Source organism: Zosterops lateralis (genome assembly GCF_965231275.1).
Source record: "Zosterops lateralis genome assembly, chromosome: 2".
NCBI classification, from domain to species: Eukaryota; Metazoa; Chordata; class Aves; order Passeriformes; family Zosteropidae; genus Zosterops; species Zosterops lateralis.
Genome location: NC_139763.1, coordinates 102998483 through 103025432, shown reverse-complemented (window position 1 = coordinate 103025432; position 26950 = coordinate 102998483). Strand labels below are relative to the sequence as shown.

Here is a 26950-nt window from a genome sequence, read left to right as displayed (position 1 = left end):
CTACATCCACATAGCAGTACACAGAAACTCTTCAGAAAAGTGCAAATTCTCACTCTGCATTTGTAATACACCCTAGTTCTACAGAACAGACATTGGGTAAACAGGAGTATAGATGCAGAACTCCCCAAGGTTCCAGGCAAGAACGATGCAACTTGAGATACTTCAGTCACCTTGTACAAAGCCACTCTTGAGCAGAGGGAATCGAGCTGGACTGTGACAACCCGGGTGTCACCCTGCAAGGAGCCCCCTCTTAGTTGGGAGAGGACAAAAAGGGCAGGGAAGACAAAACAAAGGGATAATAGTATCAGTTTTAAAATTAGAGACCATCCAGGTGCTTCCTGGAGCAGCACACACATCCCACCCTGCCCAAGTGGCAGGACCCATCCTTCCTCTCCTGCCTTCCACCGTCGTGCCACAAACACACTTCCTATAAGGAAATGGGAGCTGGAATCCCCAGAAACCTCAGGAGCCTGGCAGAAAGGGCACCCAAAATGGTGCCTGAGCACAGCTGGACCAGGGAGCAGCACCAGGGATGTCAGCATGCAGGTAACCAACCACCAGAGCTTGGGAGCAGCCAGGCAGGGAAGGGAGCCCCAGGCAGCAATGGGCAGCTCAGCTGGACAGCTGAAACCCCAGTGGGTCTGCTCATGTCCTTTACTGATGTCCCCATGGACAGCACCAGTGTGTGTCTGCCCTCCTCAGAGGGAAGGGCTGGGGATATCAAAGGAGGGAAAGGAGCAGAGCTCCTCAGGAGAGACCCCAGCTCTCCTGCAGCCCAAGGCAAGCCCAGCTCCTTGGAGTCACATCCTGCTGGGGACCAAGGGAAGAGGAGCTGCCCCAGCAGCCCAACACAACGTGGGGCTACACTGCTCCTCTGGGCCACAGCTGCAGCCCAGCTCTCCCTGGGACACACGTTCCCTCCTCCTCTGCCACACCAGAGTGTGCAGCTCCCTCACACACCCTCGGAGGGGCTGGAGGAGACACATGGACAGCACTTGCAAGTATTTAATCCACACCCTGGGTGCTCTATCACAACCTCAGTAAGAAACCCAGCTACGAGCTCTGCCTCACACACATTGAGCCTTGCCTGGCAAAGCCCTGACCTTGGAAAGCCTTGCCTGGCAAAGCCCCCTCCTGTCCCAGGCCCACAGAAACACGACATCACCACAGAGATTAAACCTGTCACAGCCAAGGGGCAAACCCGAGCCCTCTGGATTTTATCAAACACTAAACCCAACAGTGGCCGTGTGACCGCAGCTTTGGCCACTGCCCAACCTTTGAAAAGGCGAGTTTTACCTGGAAGCACCTCGGAAACAACATCCACAGCGTCCTTTGATCTGTGATCTGCTTTCTACTCAAGTTAGAAAAGCCTTTGTTCTTATCTGAGAAGTGGGAAAGAAGAGCTGACAACTCAAGGAAGGCTGTGCACAAACCAAGTAAACTCTAACACGATGCATAACAAAGTTACAGGGCAAGGAAATGAGAATTCCAGTCCTTCACAGTAACAGAAGTAAGGGATGTGAGATCAGAGGGAGGAGATAAAGGAGTTCCACAAATGGAACAGTATAAATATATCAAACAGTTCCAATACAGTAGGAAAACAACAGTAGCAGCAGTTTCAAAACAGCAAATAGTTATTATACCCTGAAAGTACATTCAACACGTTGTGCCTGCTGCTGTCCTCCCAAAAGCGTCACTACAGCTACAGCTCACTGCCAAACCTACCCGTGGGCAAAATCCCAGATACTTAACACCCCACAGCTGGGTTTTCTTCTTTAATTAAACACAGACAATGAACAGTTACCAGCTTCTAACAATGTCATTTGGAAACACTTTCTTCATTTCTAGCACTGCCTACTGACACAAAGCAGATCTCTGGGAAGCTGCAGCTTCCTGCTCTTTGTAGGAGCACAACCATCACTCACAAGACTTGACTGCCACAATAACACCCAGCTGGGCTCATCACACACACACACTATGCTTTTTACAATGTTTGTTCAAAATTATGTCCCAAGTCACTTCTCTTTACTGCTTGGAAAACAAAATCCTCAACACCTCAGTGTTTAGTCTGCTGCCAATGGAAGCAATGGCAAGAGCTCCTTCAAGTTCAGTGCAACGGGGATCCAGATCTGCACCCTTTTTTGGGAGAGCTGAAGGCAAAGCAGCAGTCACAAATGCCTTCCCAGCCCTACCCAGCATGGACAACAACAAAAGCATCCACTGAGTAACTGGGTTTACCTGTTTTCCCCACCACGTCAGTCAAATGTACAACCAAGGTTAAAAAAAAAATCCAAGCTTTTGGCATTAGTTACATTTCACTGAATGGCAGAACAATTTGGAAATAGTTTCTCTTAAAATAGAAAAATAAATAAATAGCAGTGACAGGTCAATTTGTGCAACACAGACCTTCTATAATACATGTACATTCATAGACACTGAAATACTTCTCCATGGATATAGTGCAAAGCTGCTGGCAGCAGGAAACCCCCAAACCTCAGGGCTCTCTGAAGCCATGGAGAGAAAACACACACAAACCTACCCTGTGCCATTCTATGGCATCCAGCTGCAAGGGCATTGTCAGAGGGAGGATGAATTTGGAGAGGCAACAATAGTGGCAAAACAACAGCTTGAACTCCAGAGCACCCTGAGGTCTTCTCCCATCATCTCCAACACAGATAAAAGCCAGCACTGAATTGCTGCTACTTCTCTTTACTTGCTGTCAATGACAGCAGGGAGCTTCCAGAATCAGCTCTCCTGAGCCAAAACACAGCCTTTATTACCCAAAATACAATATAACCACAAGGAGAACTCAAGTATTGGTTTGGGTGGGTTTTTTTTTTTTTTGGAAAGTGTGATTAGCAGTCTCACTTGCTACTTGAGCAAAAGGGAGAAAACAAATGAGAAGCTGGTAAAAATTTGCCCTTGAAGATAAAGAATAATCAAATTTGCAAAATGCTATTCTAACAGAAAACACCCAACAGGACATAATAACGAAAACCTTCAAAAATCACAATTTAGTAACTGTGCCTCATCTGTGTCCCTCATCTCCACTTCCTTTTTTTTTCCTTTAATACACAGACAATATAAATTCAAGCCAGCAAAAACAAATCACTGACTGGCATTTTCAGTCAAACTAACGAATACAGAAAACCAAGAAAGCCTAAGACTCTTCAGAGATGTGGGACAAAAAGAAGCTACAGAGCTTATGGTAGTCAGAAGAGGCAACTTTACTAAGGAATGACCAAATTCCTGCTCCTTTGGAAGCCTTGGAAAGGCACCAGGCAATTCCAATACCAAGCTGCAGCTGTTGCCACTACTGTTTCACTGCCAATTATTTTAACACACACAGGAAAGCCACAATGCCCAATAACACCTTTACCAACAGAAGAATTCTTAAGTAGCTGAAAAACATGAATGATTTGCCTAAACAAGAAATGCTGAGCTCTGCTTTGATGCTTTTGGAAGTGCAGACCTGTACAGAAGGTCTCAGAGAGCTGCAGGGAAGAAGCAGCCTTTGTTGTCAGTTTGGAGTGATCACTCCTTTAAAACTTTAAAAACTGCTTCACACACAAAAAAGAGGCGTTCTAGGCACCCAAACTGAGTTTAAGACAAGATGCAGCAGCTAAGCTCAGCTGCCTGAAAGGTACTAGGGGAGTTCATTTGCATTGGTGTGGGTTAATCAAAGTTTTGGTCAAAAGGACTGAAAACTCCAACAACAAATTCTATCCTTTCCTCTGACCTCCTCTCCTTGTCCCAATTTGGTGAAAAGCCTGACAAAAGAATGCTTCTTCTTTACAGAAAAAGAATGCAGCTGTTTCAAACAGACACACACACAAAGATGAGACTGGTTCTGCTCCTGGGTCCTTTGTTCCATGTGGTGCCTCCAGGTCTCTATGCAGAGCGCCAGGTCAGCCCGTTCTTGGCAGGCTCCAGGAAATTCTCAATCAAAGCCTCAATCAACTTCTGGAGCTCTTCTTCCAGCACGCTTCTGTCACTGCAGGAAAGAACAGGGCCAGGTCAGAGGTTTGGGAAATGCCCAAACATAAATAAACAAACAGCACAACCAGGATGGGGGGGTGGACTTGCTCTGCTGAGTCTCCTACCCCTCCAGGTGCAGAGACTCCAAACTGCCTGCTTTAAGAAGCTTATTTTCAGCGGGGATCATCATGGAATCACAGAATGGTTTGGGTGGGAAGGGACTTTTGAAGATGGTGCCTAGAGCCCTCTAGTGGCCTTTTTCTTCTTTAATTTCAATTAATACTGCAATAATCAGGCGGTGAGGACCTGGCACAGATTGCCCAGAGCAGCTGCAGTTGCCTCACCCCTGGGAGTGTCCAAGGCCAGGTCAGAGTAACCTGGGACAGTAGAAGGTGTCCCTGCCTGTGGCAGAGGGGTGGAATGAGATGGTCTTTAAGGTCCTTTCCAACACAAGCCACCCCATGATTCCATAACACAAGAAGTTTCTGTGGAGTAAACACAATGGATTTTCTCCATCTTTTAAACCGAGAGAAGCTCAACCCAGGTGAACAACATCTAGTTCCTCTCTGGCAGCTCAGAGTATTCCCACAGCAAATTCCTAGAGGCAGTGAGAACCCATCTGGCTGCAAACACACCAACCAGCAGCAGCACAACCTCAGAAGAGAAAGGAAAGCCTGGATTCCACACTCAGTGCCCTGGTCATGTTGACAAGGTGAGGGCTGGTCACAGGTTGGACTCAGTGATCTCAGAGCTTTCTCTGGCTAAATAATTTTGTGATTTTGTCACCTGATCACTTTCTAACTCTAAGTAAGTGGAGAACAGGGTTTGTTAGAGAAGCCCACCCCCTCTGTGTGTCCCTGCTGTGGGCAGGCAGAGGGCTGGGGCACTGACCTCTGCCCGGGCAGTGCACACATCTCAGCGTAGTACTTGATCTTGGGTTCGGTGCCGCTGGTGCGCAGCGTGGCCACGCAGCCGTTCTGGAAGGTGAACGTGATCATCTGGCTGCTCTTGCTCACTGGCAGCACCTACAAAACAACAGCAGCCCCTTACTCCCATGGCAGCAGCAACTGGAAGCCTTTCTGCAGGAGCATCAGGCTCAGTGAGCTGATAAAGTTATAACCACAGCATTCCACACCTGCCTCTCTCCCAGTGTATTTCCCTTTCAGCTCCTCCAGCCCTCCTCTGCAAAAACACTTTGTCACTCACCGACTTCTTGTTCAGCTGGCTGTTGTCATAGCCAGTGGTGATGTCTCGGACGTGTAAGATGTTGTAAACCCCACAGCATTTGGGATAAGACTGTGGGTTATCAAAGTTCCGGAGTCTCTCAAATATCCTTTTGATAGTGGGAGGATCATAGCATAGGAAATAGGAAGTCTTGGATATGTGGTATCCATACCTACAAGCAGATAAATGTTTTCAAGTTTTAAGATTCAGAAGGTTTTGGCCCAGAAGGTCTCAGTACAAGGCTTAATTCTGACAAACACAACCCTTGTTTTATTGCCGGGATTGTGTCCATAGCCACTCCTTCCACCTCTGCTCTGTTACAGATCCCTTCTGGCAGTGGGAAGCCATTCCCTGTGTCCTGTCCCAAATCCCTCTCCAGCCCTCCCAGAGCCCCTTGTGATATCTGCACTAGTGATGAATTGTAATCCAGCCCACATCAAAAAACCTCACAACAATTTACAATGAGAAGACATCTGAGGACACAAACATTTACTTAAATATGTATTTACATTAAATAAATATTCCTTAGATTATTCCCAGCTCTAAAAGAGTGGGGTAGAATATTCTGATAAAAACACCACTCACGTTTCATAAATGTCAACAAGTTTCTGTGCCAGGGTCAGGCTCTGGCTCTGCAGGTAAGTTGCCATTTCAGCAATGACCACAGCTGCACTCACTCCATCCTTATCCAGCACTGATGTGCCACACATGAAGCCTAGGAAGAAAAAAGATTGTGGAAAAACAACCTGACAGATTATTACACGGGTTTACTTGACTAAAGTTTTAACCTCTGACCCTGGAGAGGAAAATTGGCCAGTACATAGAAGCTGCTTTATTGCTGCATATGCAGGAGAAATCTAATTAACTTGGGGGTTATAGGGCTGGAAAGATAAGCACAACATCAGAATCAGCAAGTCAGATAATTATGGGACTTGGCAAGCCAATTTGATAAGAGCAAAATACCAGTGCTATTATCTACTAGGATAAAAATTACTTAATAAGTACTTTCTGTGTGTTTTATTTCATAACTAAGATCAGTCCCTCCTATTCACATTCCCCCCCTCAGTGCTCAACTCAAGTTTAAAGGGATATCAGCTCTCATACCAATAGACTCCTCAAATGCAAAGAGAACTTCTTTTCCATTATCTAGGAGATTTTTTACTCTGCTTCCAATCCATTTAAAACCGGGGAGTGTTTCCTAAAACAGGAGGGAAAAGAAAGAGTGCTTAAAATACATATTTTCAATTTAGTTTCAATTCAAAGAAAGTTATAGCCACTGTTGCCTTCACATCAAACAAACAAACAAACAACAACAAAAAAAAAAACCAAAAAAAAACAAGGAGAAAATATAACTATGTATTTTGAATTTTAGGGTCAACATGGAAGATTGCTGCAGAGTCAAACCACTAAAGGTTGACGATATTTTTCTGATTTTCTTGAAGTTATTTCCTTAGTTAAATCTAATTAATTGCCAAGCAGAATAGGGACAGTAAAGGAGCATCAGACAAGTCATATCTTCAGTTAGGATGACAAGTCCAAGGTAAAGAGCCACTGGATAGCATTTTCCTAGTGAATACTCAACTAGGACACAAATATCAAACCAAGGAAAAAGTGTCAGGGACTATGGTGCTCTGAGATCACATCAGATGATCTGTGCTGCTCATCAGATGAGACAGTTACTCAGGAGGAAAAGCTACAGAAATATAAAAGCAACACTTTTAGGGGCTGGGAGGGGAGAGCGCTGTTCTAGGGTTTCTTTACATAAATCATGCAAAGGCAGTCAGGCTTAGAAACAGTTTTTCTTGGAGAAAAGGAAGTTACAAATAAAGAAGGGGAGCTTTTAGAGAAGGCCAAGAGGTTCTGTAAATTCCCAGCTTCTCTTTTTCTTTCAGTCCTTTTCCAATTAAATAAAAAACAACAGTATTTATAAAGAAAACCAAATCCACTACAAGGAACTGACATTTACCCTGATTAGGTTTATCTGACCAGTCACTCAAAACAGTTTTCAGAGTTGCTTTCAATTTAAAATTCCTCATTGTTTGGAAAAATATTTATTCCTACTGCATATGGATTTAATTAAGACATGGATAAACGAGGCCTGGCCCTTTGTATGTTTGTGCTATGATTTTGGGCACCTACCTCTCTTCTGGCTAACACCCAACAGAAATCAGATTTAATTTGGATGCAGGAACTGAACTGTCAGTCACTGAACACCTAGTTTCTTTTTTAGCACGTTCTTAACAAGGCTGCATTAAAGATCTGAACACAAGAGCTCCTCTGCCTGTCCCTGCCTCAAAACTCAAACCCCACCGGCTCAGGGCATCTGAAAATCTGAAAGGCCCCTGTGTAACCTCCAAGTGCTCATTACAAACCCATCAACTGCATAGTGAGCACTCAGCCTGCACAAACCTCCCTTCTCTCACAGAAGAATTTCTCTCTAGGGAGATAACCACAGCTAAAGGTATTCCTGTTATCTGGAATTCAGGGGTTAATTTGTGTCCCTGAGCTTTGCCCACACTGATCTCCCAGTCCAAGAACACTGAGGAGATTGAAGATTGAAATCAGGCTTTACTGGGTGAAAGAACATTGTCTTCGAGTTGGAATTCCTCAAAAATTCCCAGCCAGAAGCCTGGAAATCCCCTGCCCACTCTCCATTCCATGAGGTCACCAGCGGGGGTTTGGATGGAGACAACAGCACATAACCCACACTCACCTCAAAGTGAAATCCTTCTTTAAGTGCAATTGCCCTCAAAATCTTGGAGGAGACCGTAGTTGCCAGCATGTAAACATTCCTCACATCAGCACCTTGGGAGCAGCTCTCCTTCCAGCGGGAAAACATCCACCAGCCAAACAGGGCTGCCAGCTCATTGCCTGTGAACACCTTCCAGCAGCCACTGCAGAGAGAGGAAAGGTGAGGGCTGGGGGACAGGAATTCTGCTGTCACTGAGCACCAGGAGAGGCAAGGTGAGAGCTGGGGGACAGGAATTCCACAATCACTGAGCACCAGGAGAGGCAAGGAGAGGGCTGTGAGAGAGAAATTCTGCAGTCACTGAACACTAGGAGCACAGCACTGACAAGCTGCTTTAGGCAAAGCCACCGTAGTGACAGGACTCCACACTTCTCACATATCAAGGATTTATGAGCCCAGAGTGTTCTGAGCAAGGGAAGACATCTCTGGGGTGTCCTCACTGGCAGCTCTAGCACAGCTCAGGCCTTTGGTTACCCAGCAGCAGGAGAGCAGTCTAGAACTGATCCATACAGAGCAGCCTATGCAATCTGTACATTGCAGTCAGGCAGGGCCTACACAGCTTTTACTTACACAACCATCAGAACTGGGGCTTGCTAGTGGGAGAAAAATAATTTCTGTTCAATACTAACAGTAGAAAACAAAGGATTGAAATTAAAAATACGTTTAAAAAAAGAAAACCAAAGAAACCACTCTACCAAAAAAGCCCATGACAACTGCCAAGGAAGGTTTGCCTGATATAAATGAAAACAGTAAACAACAAGATTTCACTGTCTTTAATAACGACTCAGTTTTCAGCTGAGCTTTATTTAGCCATTTACTATTATACCACTAAATATTTAATTCACTCTTTGCTGAACAAACTGATTTAAAACATATTTGGAGCTACACCAAATGATAAAACTAGAAGGAAAAATATCCATATACCTAAGGAAAAGAATGGATTAAAGGCCTGTGCCTGGCAACCATTTGGGGACATTCTGTGACTCTCACCACCTTTTCTGCAGGAAGACACAAAGAAGGGTCCCATCACTTACTTTTCCTGCTGCTCTGCCACTGCCAGTCGATCTGCATCTGGATCAGTGGCTACTACCACTCTTGCATCTTCTTTCTCTGCAAGCCTCAGTGACAACTCCTGGTGGAAGGAGGGGACAAAAAAAACCCAAAACATGAGAGTAAATAAACCCACAGCCTTCCTATTTACACCTAACACTCAGTGAAAAAAATCCCCCATGGATTGCCCACTGTATCAATACAGCTGAAAGCAGGTTCTCTCTCTTCTCTTCCTCAGTTTGTCTTTCCCCCCAGAAATCTGATAAAAAAAACAAAATACCAGCACAGATTCTCCTTCTTCAGGATTTGGGCACTTGACAGTAGAGAAGTCTGGATCTGGATCTTTTTGTTCCGGTACTGGAATGGGGGGCTGAAATCCAAAGGCTTTGAAAGCCAACTGCACATAGTCATGTCCAACTCCATGGAAAGAGGTATGGACAAACTTCAAACTGCTCTGCATGTTCAGGTCCCTGAGGAGAAAAGAGAACTTCAGTAAGACTTCAGGTATTTAACACGACTATTTTCGTGAGAAAGCAAACTGAACTGCAGTTCCTCTGTGTACTATTCTGCTGATTTCTGCATTAATTTCAAAGGAATGAGGGAAAGTGCTTATTTTGCACTACAAATTGCTGGGTTAAAGCTTCTTCTCCTGGAAAATGAAATATTTACCTTCCACTGAAACAGATCAAAGTCTCCCAAGAATTAACTGTTGATTTCTACATCAAATTCAAGCTCTTCCACCACCTTAAAGTGTTATTCCAGATCTGCTTCATGTTATCCATCCTCCTCCTTTTATTCTTATCTTTGACCCCACCTAACCTTTAGACTGTATCTATTTTATGCATGAGCACCTCACTTTTAATCTGAATTTCTGCATTTTATTCAGAACTCCTGGAACATGTCTGCTTGCATTAAATGGCTTCCACTGGGGTGCTTCAAAGTAGCTTAACTCTCAAAAGCAGCTGGTTTATTCTCCACTAAATGGTTTAATCCTAAGGATGGTAACCCCTGAATTTAAGGCCACCTCAGAGAACACAGTGAGGTCTGTCTGTGATCAGTTTTTCACATGCAACCCACAGCTGACTTAAAAACATGACTTAGGTACCTTTTGCTTTATAAATACCTATGATAGCAGATCTTTGTCAGATCCTCCATGTAGCTGTCACAAATTTTCTTCAGAGGATCCTTTCTGAGGGGACTGGTGTCTACCAGATTCTCATTCCAGGAGCCATTCCATGGTTCAACACACTCTTCTATACATTTTATAATTTCCTTATCATGAGGAGAGGTGATCTGTGCTCCATTTTCCCAATAAACCTGGTCAAAGTTGAAGGAAAACAAGAGACAAAAGCTTATTTACAAAGATTATTAACCTGATAAATTCTTTTAGCTATAGGATTCCAACTACTTTCTGCCTAAGTCATACAGAGAAGTCCACATCTGACTGGCTTGATTCTCAAGACATTTGGAATCATTCAAAATGAACTTCTGAGCTCACAACTGCATTTGTGATAAATGGAACTTACACAAAAACTTGTTTTCACAGAAGTTGGTACTTAAGTATTACAGCTGAAATACCAGGAATGTGAGAAACCAAAACTAGGCACTTATATCTGGGAGTGCTGTGCAAACTCAAACAGTAGAAAAATATCACCTTCTCCAAGGCTGGCATTCCTTTTGAAAAAGGAGTATAACTTGTTTTTGAATCCAAAGCAAAACAGATAAGCAGTGTGCCAAGGTCCGTGTTTCTCCACAGCTGAACAACTGTAATCTTTCAGCTGGAAACACTCCCTAGAGTGGAAACACCATATCTAACCCTCAACTATAAAAAAGTCTTTGTTAAAGATTTAGAGGCCACTTTTCCCACAGTCTGTTGCCAATAGCATGGCTGAGTTCACAGTGCAGACTCTGCTCAGATAATCCACGCTGCCTGTTTTCTCATCAGTGTCCTCTGGGTTTGTCACCTTCAGTTAAAACTGTCCAAAACCTTCAGAAGCTGCTGAAATTCACACAGGAAATTGTGAAAGATGAAACAGCTCTGGGAAAGACTAGGAAACAAACCAGCATCCTGGCAAAAGTAAACTGCTGTGTATCGGACGACAAACATAAAATTGCTTCTTGACAAATGAAGCACCTGGGAAATTCATGTGGCTTCTTTCCTTACTCATTGCTCCAGCTAAGCAGAAACACAGGCTGTTTAAAGAACTTTACAACTCGTTCCAGGGAAGACGAGAGCAGTCCAATCACCCCCAAGAGTTCTCTCCGGGCATGGCAGGACTGCCTTTCCTCACGTTGCCATCACTCACTGACCTGACACAGGGGTTCTAGAATGCTCAGCTAAAGCTGAGAGTTTAGTTCAGGTTATTACAAAGTTGAGGAAAATACTCAGTTAAAACATTGCACTTGCTATTGTGGATGTTTTATTGTCCCAAGCTTTCAAAGTGAAGCCATCCAACCTCTCTTCAATGCCCAGAAAACAAGGGAACAACACAATGCTACTGTGCTTTATTAATCCACTCTTAAATTATTCCCATCTTCAGCAGTCCCCTACTGTATGCACGAATACCCCTCAGTTCTGGCTTAGTTTTAAACTGAGTTTTAAACTTCAGCAGTGAACACACAAATTGCTGGAGCATTTCTTCAGCTGCTAATTAGATTCTATGGAATGTCATAACAGATTTATGCTCAAGATACACAAACCGTGTGGTCTTATGCTCTTATCATAGACAAGCATGTCAGGTTATAGAAGGCTGAAATACTTTACATAACTTGTCCTTCTAATGGACACACACAATAAAAGCTTTTTCACCGTGAGGGTGAGGAGGCCCTGGCACAGGTTGCCCCATGCCAGAGGGTTCCAAGGTCAGGCTAGAGAGGGCTTGGAGCAACCTGGGATAGTGGGAGGTGGCCCTGCCATGGCATGGGGTGGGACTGGATGAGTTTTAAGGCCTTTTTCAACCCAAAGCACTCTGCAGCCCCACAAGCACAGGCAGGGAATGCTGGAAGGCAGCTGGCAGGGCTGTGCCAGGCCACGACCAAGGCCTCACCTTGTAGCCGTTGTCCTCCTTGCGGTTGTGGGATGCTGTGATCATCACCCCAGCCACAGCCCCGAGCTGCTGCACGGCGTAGGGCTGCAAAGGAACAGAGACAGTGCTCACACACACTCTGTCACTGGGACAGCTTGGCAATAGCAGCCCACAGAGGGGGCTTTTAACCCTGCACCAGTTTATCTGGAAACTACATACATGAACACTCCGCACTGGCTCCTGCAGCCAGCAGCAGAAAGCTGGTTCTAATTCTACTCCATAAAAACATTCTTTTTATCAATTACAAAAATGCAATTGTTTACTGGTCATCTAAAGAAAGTCTACACTCAGATTACAGGAGCACTGGGAAACAGGCTGAAACAGAGCAAAGGAATTCACAAGATGGCTTGTTGAAAAACAAATTATGGGTACTCCAGGCACTCCAGTCCTCCTCTCAAACCAAGGTGCACAGAACACACAGCATGCTAGAAGAGCTTTTGGAATACAAGCAAGGATTTAAAACTATGCAAGGAAAAGCTGCTGTGACTAGAAGAGTCTATTTTTGACATATTAAAAGCAGAGGCACTGAGGAATTCAGAGCCTCCTTGAAGAGCCAAGCATATCAAGCAGCCTCTTTGTTAAATAACAGAATTTAAGAAAATTGCTAGTTCTCCTTTTCAGTAAATCCAAATTCTTAAGTTTCCCTTAACTGTGTGGTGCAACAATATGGACAAGAAGGTGACTCACCACAAAGGGGGTAGGGACATAGGTGGAGAAGAAGTACACGAGGACATCTTTTGCCAGCAGGACTGCTGCAGTGAGTTTTGCAAGCCTACCAACGGGAAAAAGAAAATAGTCAGTCACTCCAACTCCCCAGGGCAGCCCAACAGCCAGGTGGAATTCCTGTCACCTCCAGGCACTTGTTTCTTAAAGCACTCTACTGCTTTTTGGCTTATACTTAAAGCGGTATCCCACAAATTGCACAGTCAGGGTAAGAGTTTTCAGGCTGCAGAATCTGAGCCAGCACTTTCAGGTGCTGCCTGGACAGTGCAAGGCACTTCAATCCCTCACCCAAACAAAGCAGATGTCCCACATCAAGATACAGAACCCATGGGTAGAACACTCATCCTTTCCTGAAGGACAGAAACAACTTCCCACAAAGTTTAAAGTACCAGATGTCTCCAACACTAGGTTTGGAAAAGGATTTGGTATCCCACACAAAGCTCGTTTGCCAGCCCTGCTCAGCAGCTGCAGACAGTGTCCAGGAAGCAGATCTATTCCTAAAACACATTTCTGCAAAGCAACACCTCTCATTCCAGAATGTTTAGAAACAGGAACAGTGCCCATAGTTCTAAATCTTGCTTTATTAGAAACTCGCCCTTTCAAGCTCCAGGGAAGCTCATTTGCTTCCAGGTAACTGGTATCAAAGTTCTTTTGCACTCAGGTACCCACAGCTCAGGAGATAAAGGGAAGTGTTCAGAGTAAAAAAGGGATGAGATATTAAATGGTGTAAGCTCACCTTGCTCCCACAGACAAGCATTAATACTGACTTTCTTCTCTCCATCACCAGCAACCCAAGTTTCACTGAATCAGAATTTCACTACAGCACCTATCAAATGTCACCTGAAACCACCTGGAAGAGTTTGAGAGCTCAGCTTGGAATTAAAGCTACTAAAATTCTTCTTTGTTTACACCAACTTAATTACAGGACACAGCTGGATGACCTGCTGTCCCGTTGGGCCCCGTTGCCCACACAGCACTGGAAAAGCACTCTGCTCCCACTGGAAACATTATTTTGGGGGAGTTCAGTTTGATTTCAGCACTGCTGTGAGGGTGCATTATCCCAGGGGGACAGGAGAAACACACAGTGGGTAACTGAGGTGCTACTGAGGTGAAACAACTGTGTTACCATCAAGTCTGAATTCCAGGCTTTGTGTGGCTAAAAAGGAACATCACTCTTACCCTTTCCTATTTTTAGGCTGTGCCTAACCCACACAGTCTGGGGGTCAAAAGCCTGGGGGATAATGGGCCACATGTATCCTCAGGCCTAGGGGAGAGGAGACAGTCACTGGATTCTGTGCTCTATTATACATACCAAGGACTTCTTCATCCCTAAAACATTAAATATTACAAAATCTTATTAAAAAAGAACTGTTAATTACAACAATAACTACAATAATTAACTTCTCCTTACCTAAATACTAATTAGCTCTAGGGTTAGCTTTTTTGCACAGCATGTCATTACCACATGTGTTTTGCTCCCCGACGACAAGGGACTAGGATTCCTTAGAGAATTCAGGAAGCAGTGTTCTCCGCTTTCCTTACAAAGAGCACAATTTGCCATTGCTGGAAGTCTACATTTGAAGCATTCCAGGTAAAATCCTCTCAAAGTGCAAATACACTGGGTTACAGCAAGCTGTAATTGGTCTCCCCAAAACAAGCTTAAATCAGGTGTGAAATACCAGAGAAAGATAGTGTAAAAAGTGCATAAACATTTAGGGGTTTCCAGCTGGATGTTCATGCTCTGGATTTACGTTCATAGTCAAATTTGTCTCCAGGCATATTAAGCCTAGCGTTCTTGTGCATTTAACCTAAATTCTCTGGTGGAGCAAGCAGCCCTACACTCATTCTTTGCTGGCAAACTGGTACCACAAAGGATTTAGTCCCAGCCTCTCCACATTACTATTTCAATGGACTAAGGGAGAAGAAAGTGTGCCCAGTTCATCACAAACAAAAAGAAAAAGTGCTGATAGGACAGAACACATTTAAAGCCACAATTTCATTTCTAGTCTTGCAAATGTAATCAATACTCATACTTCTTACTGCTGCAGTTGCTGGTGACCTGACCTCGTGTATCATATCCAACAACAAAGCCTCTCTGCTTAAAGTCTGAAAAGCTCCTCTCAAGGTACTTGTAGATTCCCTGGAGAAAAAAAAAAAAAAAGAAAAAAGAAGAATCAGCTGGACTGCAGCACAGAAAAACATTAAAGGTGATCTTTCACAAAGGATGGATAATGTCAGTAGGCAAAACACAGCTCAAACATATCAATAACAATATTCACAAAAGCAGCAGTGTTTTCTTCCCCAGTGTTCACTGAAATAAAGCAAGTAACCAGAGAAACTGTTGTGGGAAACAAAAGTGAGTAGGACAACAACAAACCCTCAAGAAGCAAACACTCATTTTCAATCCATACTGTGTTTCATTTATTCAAGTCATCTTCTCAAGACTGAAGGGAGAAAATTCCATATTTTGGAAGTTCATCCCCTCAGGTAACATAAGATGTGCCAGCCTAGTCTTTACTTCTCTGCCCACAGCACAAGTCAGACATTTTCAACATTGTTTCCCAAATGTTACTCCTAAATTTGCCTTAAAATCAGAGAATGGCCTGGGTGGGAAGATTAGCTTTTACTCCAGCTTTGCCTCCATTAATTTCCAGCCAGAATCTCTCTGAAGATCCACTGTGGAAACAGCCCACGATGGATCAGCAGTTTTAGATAAAAAGATGGAAGCACTATTGTTAACCGAAGTTTCCAGAAGCTGCAGCTCCCCACAACACAGTACAGTGAACTTAACAGAGCCACACTGATCCTATAAATGCTGCCTCTCACAGAGGTGCAAGTTGCCTCTTGATGGGAGTGGGAGTGCTCTGTACCAGAATTAAACAGATTTTCCCCACAGCCAGTGTTTAGTACAATCCTTCAGGATGTTTTTATCTGGATTTGACTGGGTATGTGGAAAGCCAGCCTGACTCCCACCCTGAAATCCAGTCAAGATCTCTTTTCTTAAATGGCTTTGGCCCTTTAGAAGCACAGAATATTAAGGCTGGGAAAGGCCTTGGAGAACAAGTCCAAGGAGGCACTTGAAGGATGTGCTCCAAAGCATGACCTGGTGGACACTGGCACTCCTTTGGAGAGCCCTCTCAGCTGCAGACATTGAGGGATAGACTTATTCTTAAAACAAATATAACTCTTTGTTATAGTAGTGTGGCAGGTCTGGAGGCTGTGCCATGGCAGGATCACCTGCTGAAGTCACCTTCACACTGAACCCAAAACACACAAAGTGTTCACCCTGCCCTGACAGCCTGCCAAGAACTTTCATTCACAGCTGCAAAGAGGAATGGGGAGAACTCTTCAGGTTGACTTGAGCAACCCAAATAAGATCTAAAGACACGAATAGCAGATTCCTTATAACAGATCCCTTATCTAGGCTAAGATTTTGTATGAAGAAAAACAGGAATGTCTTTACTTGCTGCTATGGAGCAGTTTGCTTAAAATTAGTCCCTTAAGCTCAACCAGACTTCACAACTGAAGTTAACTCAGTCCTACTGGACTTGTTTGCTCTCCAAACGTCTTGATGAAAGCTGTAGGAAATAAGAGTCAATAAATGCCAGTGAGGAAGTGAATGCAGAGCCTCTCCGGTGTCTAAACCCTCTTCCTGAGCTCCCACAATCTTCTTCCAGGTGCCCCAAGGGCAGTTACCAATTCCAGCAGCTCTGGGGTAAAGCCCTCTCTTGAAAAAGCTTCTCAATTCAAAGAATTTCTACTTCCCTTTAACAAGTCTCAGGCTTCGACAGTATCCCTAATTTCTACTGCCATTAAATTTCTACCACTTCTAAAAGAGGCCCAGGGGCATCTCGTGGCGATAATTAACAGCTCATTAGTAGGTGTCAGCACACAACTGTATCAGCTCCTCAGATCTAAGCCAAAATTCTCTTCAGGTGACTGAAGTATCACAATTACCTCTCCCACTGCGTGGTTCAGCTGCTTTCCCGGTGCAAAATCCATGTAACAGAACAAGTGTACATCTACAGCATGCCCAGTCCCTTATGCTCAAGTTCAAAAGAAGTGAGGGAACAGTGATGGTATCAAGAATAAGACTGAAAGATTTTTGGTTGATAAAATCCAGACAGGCAGGAACAGCTTTAGAAGGTGCAACACTTAAATTTTTCATCTTTTACCTTTAGCTTTGCATTTTAAGCAGCAGGAAACTCCCTGATGTAAAGGTGGCTGGTTTTGTCACTGTGGAGATCAGTGACAGGCTTCTTTCCCAGTAAAAAAGCACCTGGACATGCATCAAAGTAGGACAAAAGCCAGGGAATCAGGGCTTTGCATGGAGTTCATGTACCTGCAATTTTCAGCAGAGTCCACAGCAACTGCTGAATATCCTGTACCTTCCTGGATCTGACTTTTCATAATATCAATATAACCAAATCAAATGAAGAAAAATCAGATCAGATAAAGGACACAGAACACACGTGCAGCTTGACTACAGCGTATTTTAACTGGAGGAAGTGTTAATTACACTCAGGTCTACTATTTGACTGGCCATTTATTCCTGTCCCAGAAAAGAGCAAATCCAGAGAGCCAGGACTGCCCATACTCAGACGAGGTTCAGCAGAACTGTTCCCACCCCCAGCTTCTGAAACAAGAGTGCTCAAACAAAGATTAGATCTGCTGCAGTTTACTTCAGAAACAAGTTCTAATCCACTTCCCAGAGGCTGCTTTTCCCAACTCGATACACAGCTTTAATAAACAACTAAAAATAGCAGCTGTACAGAAGGAGCAGACGCACACACCCCCGGTTTGTAACTCTCAAAAACCAGCAATTCCAATGAAACTGAGCTTGCCAACACATTCCCTGCTGAGCAAAAGGGAAGCTTTCCCTTTGTGCCAGGAGCGTGGCTGAGCCAGCAGACCCACACTGGGTCACACTCTGCCAGCCTGCACTACAAAGGGGGCAGGCAAGGGCCAGCACCTCCAAACCCAAGAGCAGGGAAATAACTCCCAGGAACCTCCTCTGCTTCCAAGAAGAGGGCTTGCTCAAAGCAGCCTGGCTGCTTTTATCAACTCCATCATTGGCAACAAAATACTGACTTTTAAATCCCCTTTTCTCAATTCTCCTCAGTCTGCTTTCACTGCATCCACAGAGTCCACCCAGACCTGTTCATGCCATTACAGCTTTTCTGGAAGAGGAGGATGTCACATCTCAGGAATCAGGAAGATCAGAAATGAAGGAAGCATCATTTTAGGATATGCCCAGTTTACAGGTCAGACACCTAAAGGAAGCTTTTTGTTAGATCCAAGAAGATATTGCAGAGCAAAACTGTCAGAGAGAAGGCTGGGTTTCAAACCAACACTTCAACACCAAACCTCTATAAACAGCATCAGAATTTTGCCTGCCCACAAGAGTGTGGGCTCCAGTTGTACAACTCAGACAACAAAATGTCAAGCAGCTTAAAACTGTTCCAAGTTCTAAGCACATCTCTCCATCCTAGGCCAACAGAAAACATTATTTCAGTCACATTTCCTGAGGGAGGTTAGAGTGTCAGCCTGCAAAGAGAAACCAGCTACAAAGTTTAAGTGCACAGTATTAAATGCAAGGTTTTACCAACCCTTGCTAAGCCATGTAATAAAACACCTTTGATCATATAGCTGAAGCTCCATTTCTACAAAAAGTATCTGTCAAAATAAGTAAGATTCAGTTTCAAAACAAACATTTTATTGATTTTCCAAGTACAAGGGTTCCAAATATATCAGCTCATTCTACTTTCAATAGTGAAGGCTAGATGTGGGCACAAAAACTGTTTAAGTATATGTAATATACTTAGTCCATATATAGCCACAACTTGTGCTAAAAACAAAAGGAAAGGCTTGTTTGGTTGGGGCTTTGCTCTTTTGGTTTGGGGTTATTTTTCTTGTTTTGTTTTTGGCAAGTACAAGTTCCCCTTATGGCAGCTCATCAGATTCCCAACTGCAGGGCTGTGTAACAGACTAGCTACTGGCCAAATTCCAGCCCAGACAAACCTCTCCTAGGCATTTCACTTCCTCTGAGCACCGAGCCTTTCACACTCCCACCCAGCTGCGGAGCGGCTGCAGCGTGCCAGCTCTGGGATCTCAGCAGGATGCTGCTCCCAGCTGCTGTTCCAGCTGCTCCCGGCGGGGCAGAGCCTCTCCCACAGCCCTGCCCAGCTCACCTGAGTGGACTGGATGACAGTGAGGTCGTTGATGTAGCAGAAGCCCGCGCCCATGGCCGAGCGCAGCCCGGCCGTGCCAAAGGTCAGCCGGCAGCACAGGCGGTCCCGCAGCTCCTTGTGCTGCCCATTCTGCAGCAAGTTCTCAATCTGCTCCTTTGTTTTCTGGTTCTGCAAAAGAAGATTAAGGACTCCTTTTAGTGCTTGAAATCAGGAGCTGAACTGTACATGCTCATCAGTTTTAAATAATTCCTAGAGCAAATTCCTCCCATCCTGTAAAATATGTATACACCAGCCTCCACTGTAACTCATTTCTCTCGTAATCTTCTCACATTATCCTTATTAACCAAAGACTCAAGATCTTGTGCTGCCACTGGTATGGTGGTATGGTCTGGTCATTAAGACACCTTCCAGCTCCTCTGCCTGAGAGGCCCAGACTTTGGAACAGGGCAGATAACACAATTCAGTTCCCCATCTTTGCTGCTGGAAGGCAGGCAAAAAGCCAGACTTCAAAGCAGCATTTCCTTCCTCCCCACCCACAGGAAACAGGCACAGTAAGATCATGGAAATCACAGGATGGTTTGAGTTGGAAGGAACCTTGGAGATCACCCCATTCTACCCCCTTATATTGGACCAGGTTCCTCAGCCCCCTCCAGCAGTGGACAGGGTGTTTTGCAGCAGGCTGGATTGTTATCCAGATTCATCCTCCTGTTCAGCCAAGATTTTTCCAAAATCTGCACCACCATCACAGCTGAGAACCTGCAAGTGCACAAACTGGACGTCGCACACCTCTACAATTTATTCCTCATAGTTATCCAACTAATACTGAATTAATTTGGCTACCAAGAAACTCATCCTGTCTGCTGACACCCAGTTTGGACAAGGGAACTCCCAGATCCTACACACTCAGCAGAGGAGTAAGAGGCAGTGGTTACACAGCTGGAAAAAACAGTGACTGCAGAGGTGTAAAACACAGCCCTGGTGGCACAAGTGCTTCTCCAAAGTGGTGCTGGTTCAAGCAGGGTCACAAGGAAGGGTTAAAAAAGGCAGATGGAATCTGCAGGGCAGGGGTGAAGCACCCATGACATTTAAAATAGAGGTCAGCCAGCTCCAGCAGCACTGGGAAACATGCTCCACAGAGACAGGGGGAGGTTCATCAGGAGGACTGGCAAAATGCTGGGAAAAGCACAAAGATATGAACTGTGCACATTGACGGGCAGAAAAAATACTCAATAAAATGCATTGAAAAATCTGAAATTCTTTCTGCAGCTTGATAACAGACCCTGAACAACCACACGTGTGAATTTCAAAAACCTTCCCATTTCTGTGTGCTCTAAACCAAAAGGCAAGCGATTATTGTCCAGGCTCCTGGATGGCCTGGCAACCAAAGCAAGACATTGCTCACTATGCAGCTAAACACAGGCCTAGAAAGAAACCAAAACAATGGGGCACAATAGATATTAAACTGCAAAAGTGAAAGCTTCTCTTTCAGCTGTTCATAGGCAGCCAACCAGAAAACAAATGACTGATGTGAAAAGAATCTAAGGCAAGAGTACTGAAAACCTCATTTCACACTATCATAGTGCATGGCTGTGCTTTAAAATGCAGTTATTAAACCACATAGCATCCTCTACAGCTTTTTAGGACACACTGCATTGCTTCCTTCCAAAAATAGAACAGAAATTACACATTCCATAGCTTATGGAGCTCTGCAAAACTGAGGCAATACTCAAGCAATAGCACAAACATTTATTTCAAAAATAGATTAACACGCATTTTTTGACTGAAGCTACTTAATTTCCTAAGGAATAAAAATGAGTTGGCTGAAACAGCACCAGAATAACATTTTAGTTTGCTTAGGTCACACTCAGTTAAGCTGCAGAAAATAAGCAAGGAGAAAAAAAATTACAAGTGAAAATCTCCAAGCTTTCTGCAGATGACCTGAAACCCTTGGGCTAATGGAAAGAGGGAAATCTACAGGAGTGGGTATAAATTCACAAGTGCTGATGATCTGTCTCACACTCTGGGTTCCAACGCTATTGGATGGATGACCCTCAGACAGCCCTTACCCCAGCCTGGCACCATCCTTCCTGCTTCCCATGCCTCCCAGCTTGACTTTTCCCCCAAGCTGGAGCTTCACACCCTATGGGCCAGCTTAGCTTCTTGCAACATCCAGCCTGACTCTGAGCACCATCTGCCACCCTGACCTGGGAATTCCAGAACAGCTTCCACTGCTGACACTTAGCCCACTGCAAACACTAAAAAAACCCCAGGGGTTTTGCTGATTTGCTTGGCAGTTATGAAATCAAGTCTTACATCTGAAGCTTTTGTGATGGTTCACCTTCCCAAGTGAAGAAAGGTTCCTTAGATATTTTAGACTAGTGTTTGAATGATTAATATCCTTAAAAAAACCCAAAAACAACAACCTGATATAAAACTGCCTAAAGCTTCCTGTCTTCAGCAAGAATAAATTAGGCTGTTTGATACAAAAATAGTCAGCCCTGAACAAGCAACACTTTTAGACATCCCTGCATCCCAATGGCTCTAACAGAGCAATTCAAATTCTCAGGAGAGAAGGGCTCAGAAATTGTAGGTGTTCACCTGAAGGCAAACAGTACATGGATGCTGATGACATGAAAACAGCCTTTATTTCAGTGCCCAAACCTCTGCACTGCTGGCCAACCAGCCTTCCTGGGATCACGGAATGCCCTCGGCTGGCAGGGAGCTTAAAGCTGAGCAGGGAAGATCCAGCACCTGGCATGGCACCCAGCAGCAGCACCAACTCCTCAACAGGGAAGAGAAACCCTTCAAAGCCCCACACAAAGCTACTGGTTTTCCGAGGGTTATTTGCTGATGGAGAAGGCCTCACATTTAGCTATGGAATATCCACTGACTCCAAACTCTATTGTTCCTTGGTAAATGTCTGCTGGATGTAAATATTTATTATTACCTTTCCTCTAACTTTCTTAACAACACCAGGAACTGTGAACCAAAAAATTCCACTACCTTTTTGTATTTTCCCTTTGCAAAAAAACCCAGGAAAAAAAAAAACAAACAAACAACACGCACAAAAAAAAAAAAAAAAAAAAAAAAAAACCAAAAAAAAAAACCCACCCCAAAACAAAACCAAAAATGCCACGATGCATCAAAAAAACCAATTTCACACCTTCAAACCATACCATCAGCACCAAAATCTCCATAGGAAACTCCAGACATTTGTCTATTTGATCACCCTCCTAAAACACTAGGAATACTTCATAATATATGTATAAATAAATACATGATACCTCTCTAACAGACATATGTGTACACTACAAATCTATGGCTAATATAACTGTTTATATAACAAATATATGACACCAACCCCATACACATAATGACACCTACCTAACACATCTCCATGTTCTCTGTGGTGCATGCACAGCGCACATCTGCAGGTGTTTGGCACACACAGCACAGCCTACAGAGGCCAAGGCTACAATCAAGAGGCAACAGCCACCACCTCCCCAGCTCCTGCTGGAAAAGGCTCCTGCCCACGGCCAGCTGCACAAAGAAGTGGCAGATAAGGTGACAATCGCCCTGCAAGAGGCTTCTGCTACCTGAACACACCCTTCTGGGGCAGGAAAGGGACGGGAAGACAGGGCTCTGGCTGGAGTTTGGGTTAGGGATGGGTGAGCTGGCACTGCCACAGGGAATTCCTGCTCCTCCCTGCAGGACCCCTGGCCTGGGTTGTCCCTGAGTGGCAGCTCTGCCCTCACCTAATTCCCAGTCCTGCAGCACCCACCAACACGATGGGAGTGCCCTCAGGCACTTACCCTGCCATTTCAAGATGTAAATTTGTGTGGCATCCCTAATTTTCCAGTATCTTTGAGGCTTGCCATGGATATGTGGGGAGTGGAGAAGGACCAGAGCCCAGGCAATGCCTTCCCATGCCATCCCAAGCAGCCTGACCCCAATCCATCCACCTCAAACTCAGAGAGCAGAGCTTGGCATTACTGCCAGGCTGAGAGGAAAATGAGGCTGTCAGAACCTTGTCTTCAGTACTTCCCCTTCCCTGTCACAAAGAAATGGAAATCAGAAACATTTGGGACAGAGACAGACAGGCTGCTGCGTGGGTGACAGACTGAACATTGTTCTGTGCTCACATAAACACCAGAATACAAGAAATTTTGTCATTGTTTTTCCTCTAAAGTTATTACACTAATATTTATATCTATAGCTAAACCAACTCTTTATAAGAGGTCACTGCCATAATCAGAACTCTGGGGTCACGACCTGCAGGAGACTCTGCAACACACCTCAGAAAGGTTTGAAGTATTATTAAACCAAAAAAACCCACCACAAAAAACCACTCTCCATGAAATTTTCAGCTTTCCATGTACTGCACAGTTGCCTGCTGAGGCAGAATCGCACTTTTTTGTGGCTCACCAGGGTTCAACGTTTGGAACAAGTGGAGAATTAAAGACAAGGGCATTAACTGGGTATTTCTCACGGATCTTTCACACCCAATCACATTAATCACGTGTACTTACCACCAGAGTCAGGTTTCAAAGCAAATACCCTGTCAAAATAACTGGCAATTTACTACTCACAGCATTTTTTTTTCCACACTCTTTGCATGTGTAGCTTAAAGAAGGGGGAAAATCTCAAGCTGGTTTGAGTTTCAATGAATTTTTCTGTGGCCTTCCTTTTCCCAACGTTCTTCTTAAAAATTCACTTGAAAGTCTTAATAAGCAAAAATACTGCAAGTCAAATGGCTGGAGCAGGTCACTGGTCTCAAACTATCAAGCCCATTTCCTCTTGGAAAGCATCTCAAAAGCCACAAAAATTAGAAGAACACCGAGGGACACTCCAAAAAGCACCCCAAAACCACCTCATCAGCGAGGAAGAACTCCCCACACTACAGCTGAGACAATGATACTGAGTCCATGAATTAGTAAAACCAAGGGAGGACACAATGAATGGAGCCTGCACAAACAGCTCCTGGATAATTAAATCCAACTTTCCCCCCGCAGTGTGAAGTTCTAGCAGTGCCTTTAAGGGCCAAAGGCTCTCCCAGGTACCCCCAGCCAGGAGCAGTGAGTGTACAAAGGCTAAGCAGCTTTCCACACAAGCCAGACTCCCTCGGGAGACTCGAGGCAGATGTGGAAGTACAAGAGGAAAATTAGGAAGTGGATGAAAGGGAATTAAAAGGAGAAAGTGGAGAACAATAACTAATTGTTCGCATTCTTTACCAAGGAGGATTAAACAAAAGGCGCTGCCTTGTGTCTCCAAGCCTGGCTGAAAGGCCAAAGCAGTAACTGAGGAGAGAGGATGGGGAGGGGGGAATGCCAGGAGCATTAATGAGGATGCTGGTGAGAAGGAGAGGAAAGCAGGATACTCATCCCACAGCCAGTCTTCCTCCGCTCACCCAGGGCTTTAGGCAAGGTGAACACGAACACCCAAACCACAAAGGACACAGAGCACAACTCTGGTAATTAATTACAGCAAGCAATTTTCAATTAAGTTGGAGGACAAAAGCCTCCCACAGCTGGGAATGGAGTGCATAGATTTTTTCCTTGATCAGAGGCAACAAAAATCCCTGCAGCTCGGGAAGCTGGGGGGGTCAAGTTTGATAAGCAGCAAAGGCCCCACTGCCTCAGTTTGTGGGCATTGGACCAACAATCCCTGCTCATGCCATATTTCCTGGTTTCTCCTTGCCTTCCCCCTCCACAACACCTTCACCTGGTTTGTTAACACCTTTCCTGAACGACCCCTGGCCCCTGCAAACAGCCCCCAGTCCTCCTTCTCCACCAGGTGATTCTGGGTTGTCAGATTTCCCAGGAGCTCTCTTGGAAACCTCTCCAAGTAGTTCTGAATTCTCCAAGTTCAAGCAGCTTTACAGGAAAGGTCATGTTTGTCACCTAGGGAAGCAAGGGCAAACAGGTATGCTCACACTGACCCTGCAGTTTACATTTTACTGGTTAATTACAGCCCTAGAAATGGACATTTCACTGTTGCCAGTTTTAACCTGAATATTTTTCCCCTGGCGGAAGTTCTCCGACTCTACACATTTTTAGGAAAGACAAAACAAATCATTAAAAACAACAAAAGCTTTCCAATACGCTAACAAGACGTTATTAAAAATAATATTTACTGGAGTACAACCTGGGTTATCAAATGTGTTATCAGGAATGCTATTTCCTTTCTCCACTCCTTCCCTCCCCCGGGCCACTATTCACGGATATTTCCACAGCAGCAGCTCTGGGTGCAGAAGGTGCAGATGGCACCTGTTAATTTCTGCAAAGCTGGGAGGAGGGACCATATTTCCAAGGAGGACAAAGCTCATCTCAGAGCCATCAGGTGGCATTTGGCTGCAGCCCTCCTGCTTTGATCCTGACCGAATGACATTAAAGAGGAAAACAGCACTAACACACTCGTTAATTGAGTGGTCCTCGTTAATAAAAATAAAGGAAAAAGGAGTTCAGGCGAGAGGAACATAAAAAATAAAGGAAAAAGCAGCCAGAAGCCTAAACCATTGGTGTACTGGTAGTTTACCCTCCCCCATCAAGGTATTTTTTTTTAAAGCACAGGCCACGATGCCTGGACAAACCAGCTGCAAAAAAACCCCCTCAAAAATCCAAAGTAACCCTTTCAACGACAGGACAAGCAAAACACTCTCCAATACCACACTGTTATCACGGGTTTGGGTGGCTCAACCTGAATTCATCAAGCCCGCAGCGCTCTTGACACCGTGTTGGTGCTGAAAAGGGAAATGCTGGAACCTGGCTGTTTCTTTCCTGGGGAAGGGTTAAATTCAGGCAGATGAGGAAAACAGACTCATGCTGCATTTTAACGAGCTACCGATCCACCCATCCCTCCTGCCAGCTGGCCACCCCAGCCGAGTGCTAAGGAGGGAGCGGGTGGGGTGGCCACGGTGCTCCAGGTGCCGGGATGGCACCCTCCATCCCCCATCCCTGCGGTGCTCCAGGTGCCGGGATAGCACCCTCCATCCCCCATCCCTGCGGTGCTCCAGGTGCCGGGATGGCACCTTCCATCCCCCATCCCTGCACAGGTGAGCTCCAGGCGGTGCAGCCGCACCCTCCCCGCCCAGCTGAGGGATTTCTGGGCACATCTGGAGCACCTGCTGGACGCAGGGCTGCGTTCCGAGCGGCAGGAGGGAAGGGGAGCGCGGGCGGAGGGGCCGGAGGTGTCGCACGGGGTGTGCCGGGGGGAATGGCCGCCGCTCGCCCACCTTGTCCCAGCTCAGCCATTGCCACACCGCCTTGTCCAGCTGCGGGTCCCCCGTGCTGCGGGCCACCAGCACGTTGGAGTTCACGTCCTCGGGGGCTCCGCAGTCGCCCATGGTTGCCGGGAGGAGGAAGAGGATGAAGACGGGGACGGCGCCGCTTCTTCACTTCGCCACTCCCGCGGCCGCACCGCGCATCGCCCGGGAGGGAGGAAGAGGCAGAGGAGGGCGAGGGGCGCCTGGGGGTTCCCGCGGGGCTGGTTTTTATCCTCACCCGGCGCTCCCAGCGGCGATTAACGGGGAGAGACCGCCCCTGCCACCTCCGCCTCCTCCTCCTCGGGCCCGCCCCGAGCCGCCGCCTCACCCAGCCCCTCCGGGGGTCTGACGGGAAGTGTAGTCCCTGAGGCGAGGAAGGGCTCTGGTGGCAGGTAGGGAGAAACTACAACTCCCTGCAGCCATCGCGGCGCGCGGTCGCCTCAGGGAGTGGGACGGGGCTGAGGGGCCGAGGGACCGGGGTTCGCGTCCCGCCTCCGCCGCGATGTGACAAACAATGTCCCGTGTGTCCCCTGCTCCCCACTAACGGGCACTGTCCGCCTCCTGCGGGATGGATCCGAGGGAACGCTACAACCCTCCGCGGTTCTGCCCCTCGGGCTGCCCACAGCAGCATATGGTCCCTCCGAGAGGGTAATGGATACGGCCCTGCCTTGGGGGATGAGCTACTTGC

General features: G+C 45.6%; 1 protein-coding gene across 2 annotated transcripts; it reads right to left on the bottom strand.

The window, feature by feature from the left end:
* Positions 1-361: 361 nt before the first annotated feature.
* Positions 362-26532, bottom strand: PGM2L1 (phosphoglucomutase 2 like 1). Of its 2 annotated transcripts, none has more exons than XM_083854414.1 (14): positions 26233-26532; positions 19002-19169; positions 14844-14950; positions 12775-12859; positions 12049-12132; positions 10125-10318; positions 9282-9471; positions 8986-9083; positions 7916-8096; positions 6307-6400; positions 5788-5917; positions 5185-5374; positions 4870-5003; positions 362-3994 (listed from the first exon to the last, which is right to left on the bottom strand). In XM_083854414.1, the coding sequence occupies exons 1-14, from the start codon at positions 26341-26343 to the stop codon at positions 3892-3894; spliced, it is 1869 nt and encodes a 622-aa protein (XP_083710540.1). In that variant the 5' UTR covers positions 26344-26532; the 3' UTR covers positions 362-3891. The 2 variants fall into 2 exon arrangements, with proteins under 2 accessions (XP_083710540.1, XP_083710541.1); XM_083854415.1 differs by lacking the exon at positions 26233-26532 and adding an exon at positions 19331-19500.
* Between the last annotated feature and the right edge of the window lie 418 nt (positions 26533-26950).

Excerpts from the sequence above, each read along its gene's own strand:
- PGM2L1 (XM_083854414.1), bottom strand. The coding sequence starts at position 26,343 with ATGGGCGACTGCGGAGCCCCCGAGGACGTGAACTCCAACGTGCTGGTG. Across the intron at positions 12,860-14,843 it reads AGCAACTGCAGCAGTAAGAA|GCTTGCAAAACTCACTGCAG; the intron begins GTATGAGTATTG and ends TCCCGTTGGTAG. Across the intron at positions 5,918-6,306 it reads TGCATTTGAGGAGTCTATTG|GCTTCATGTGTGGCACATCA; the intron begins GTATGAGAGCTG and ends TTTTCTTCCTAG.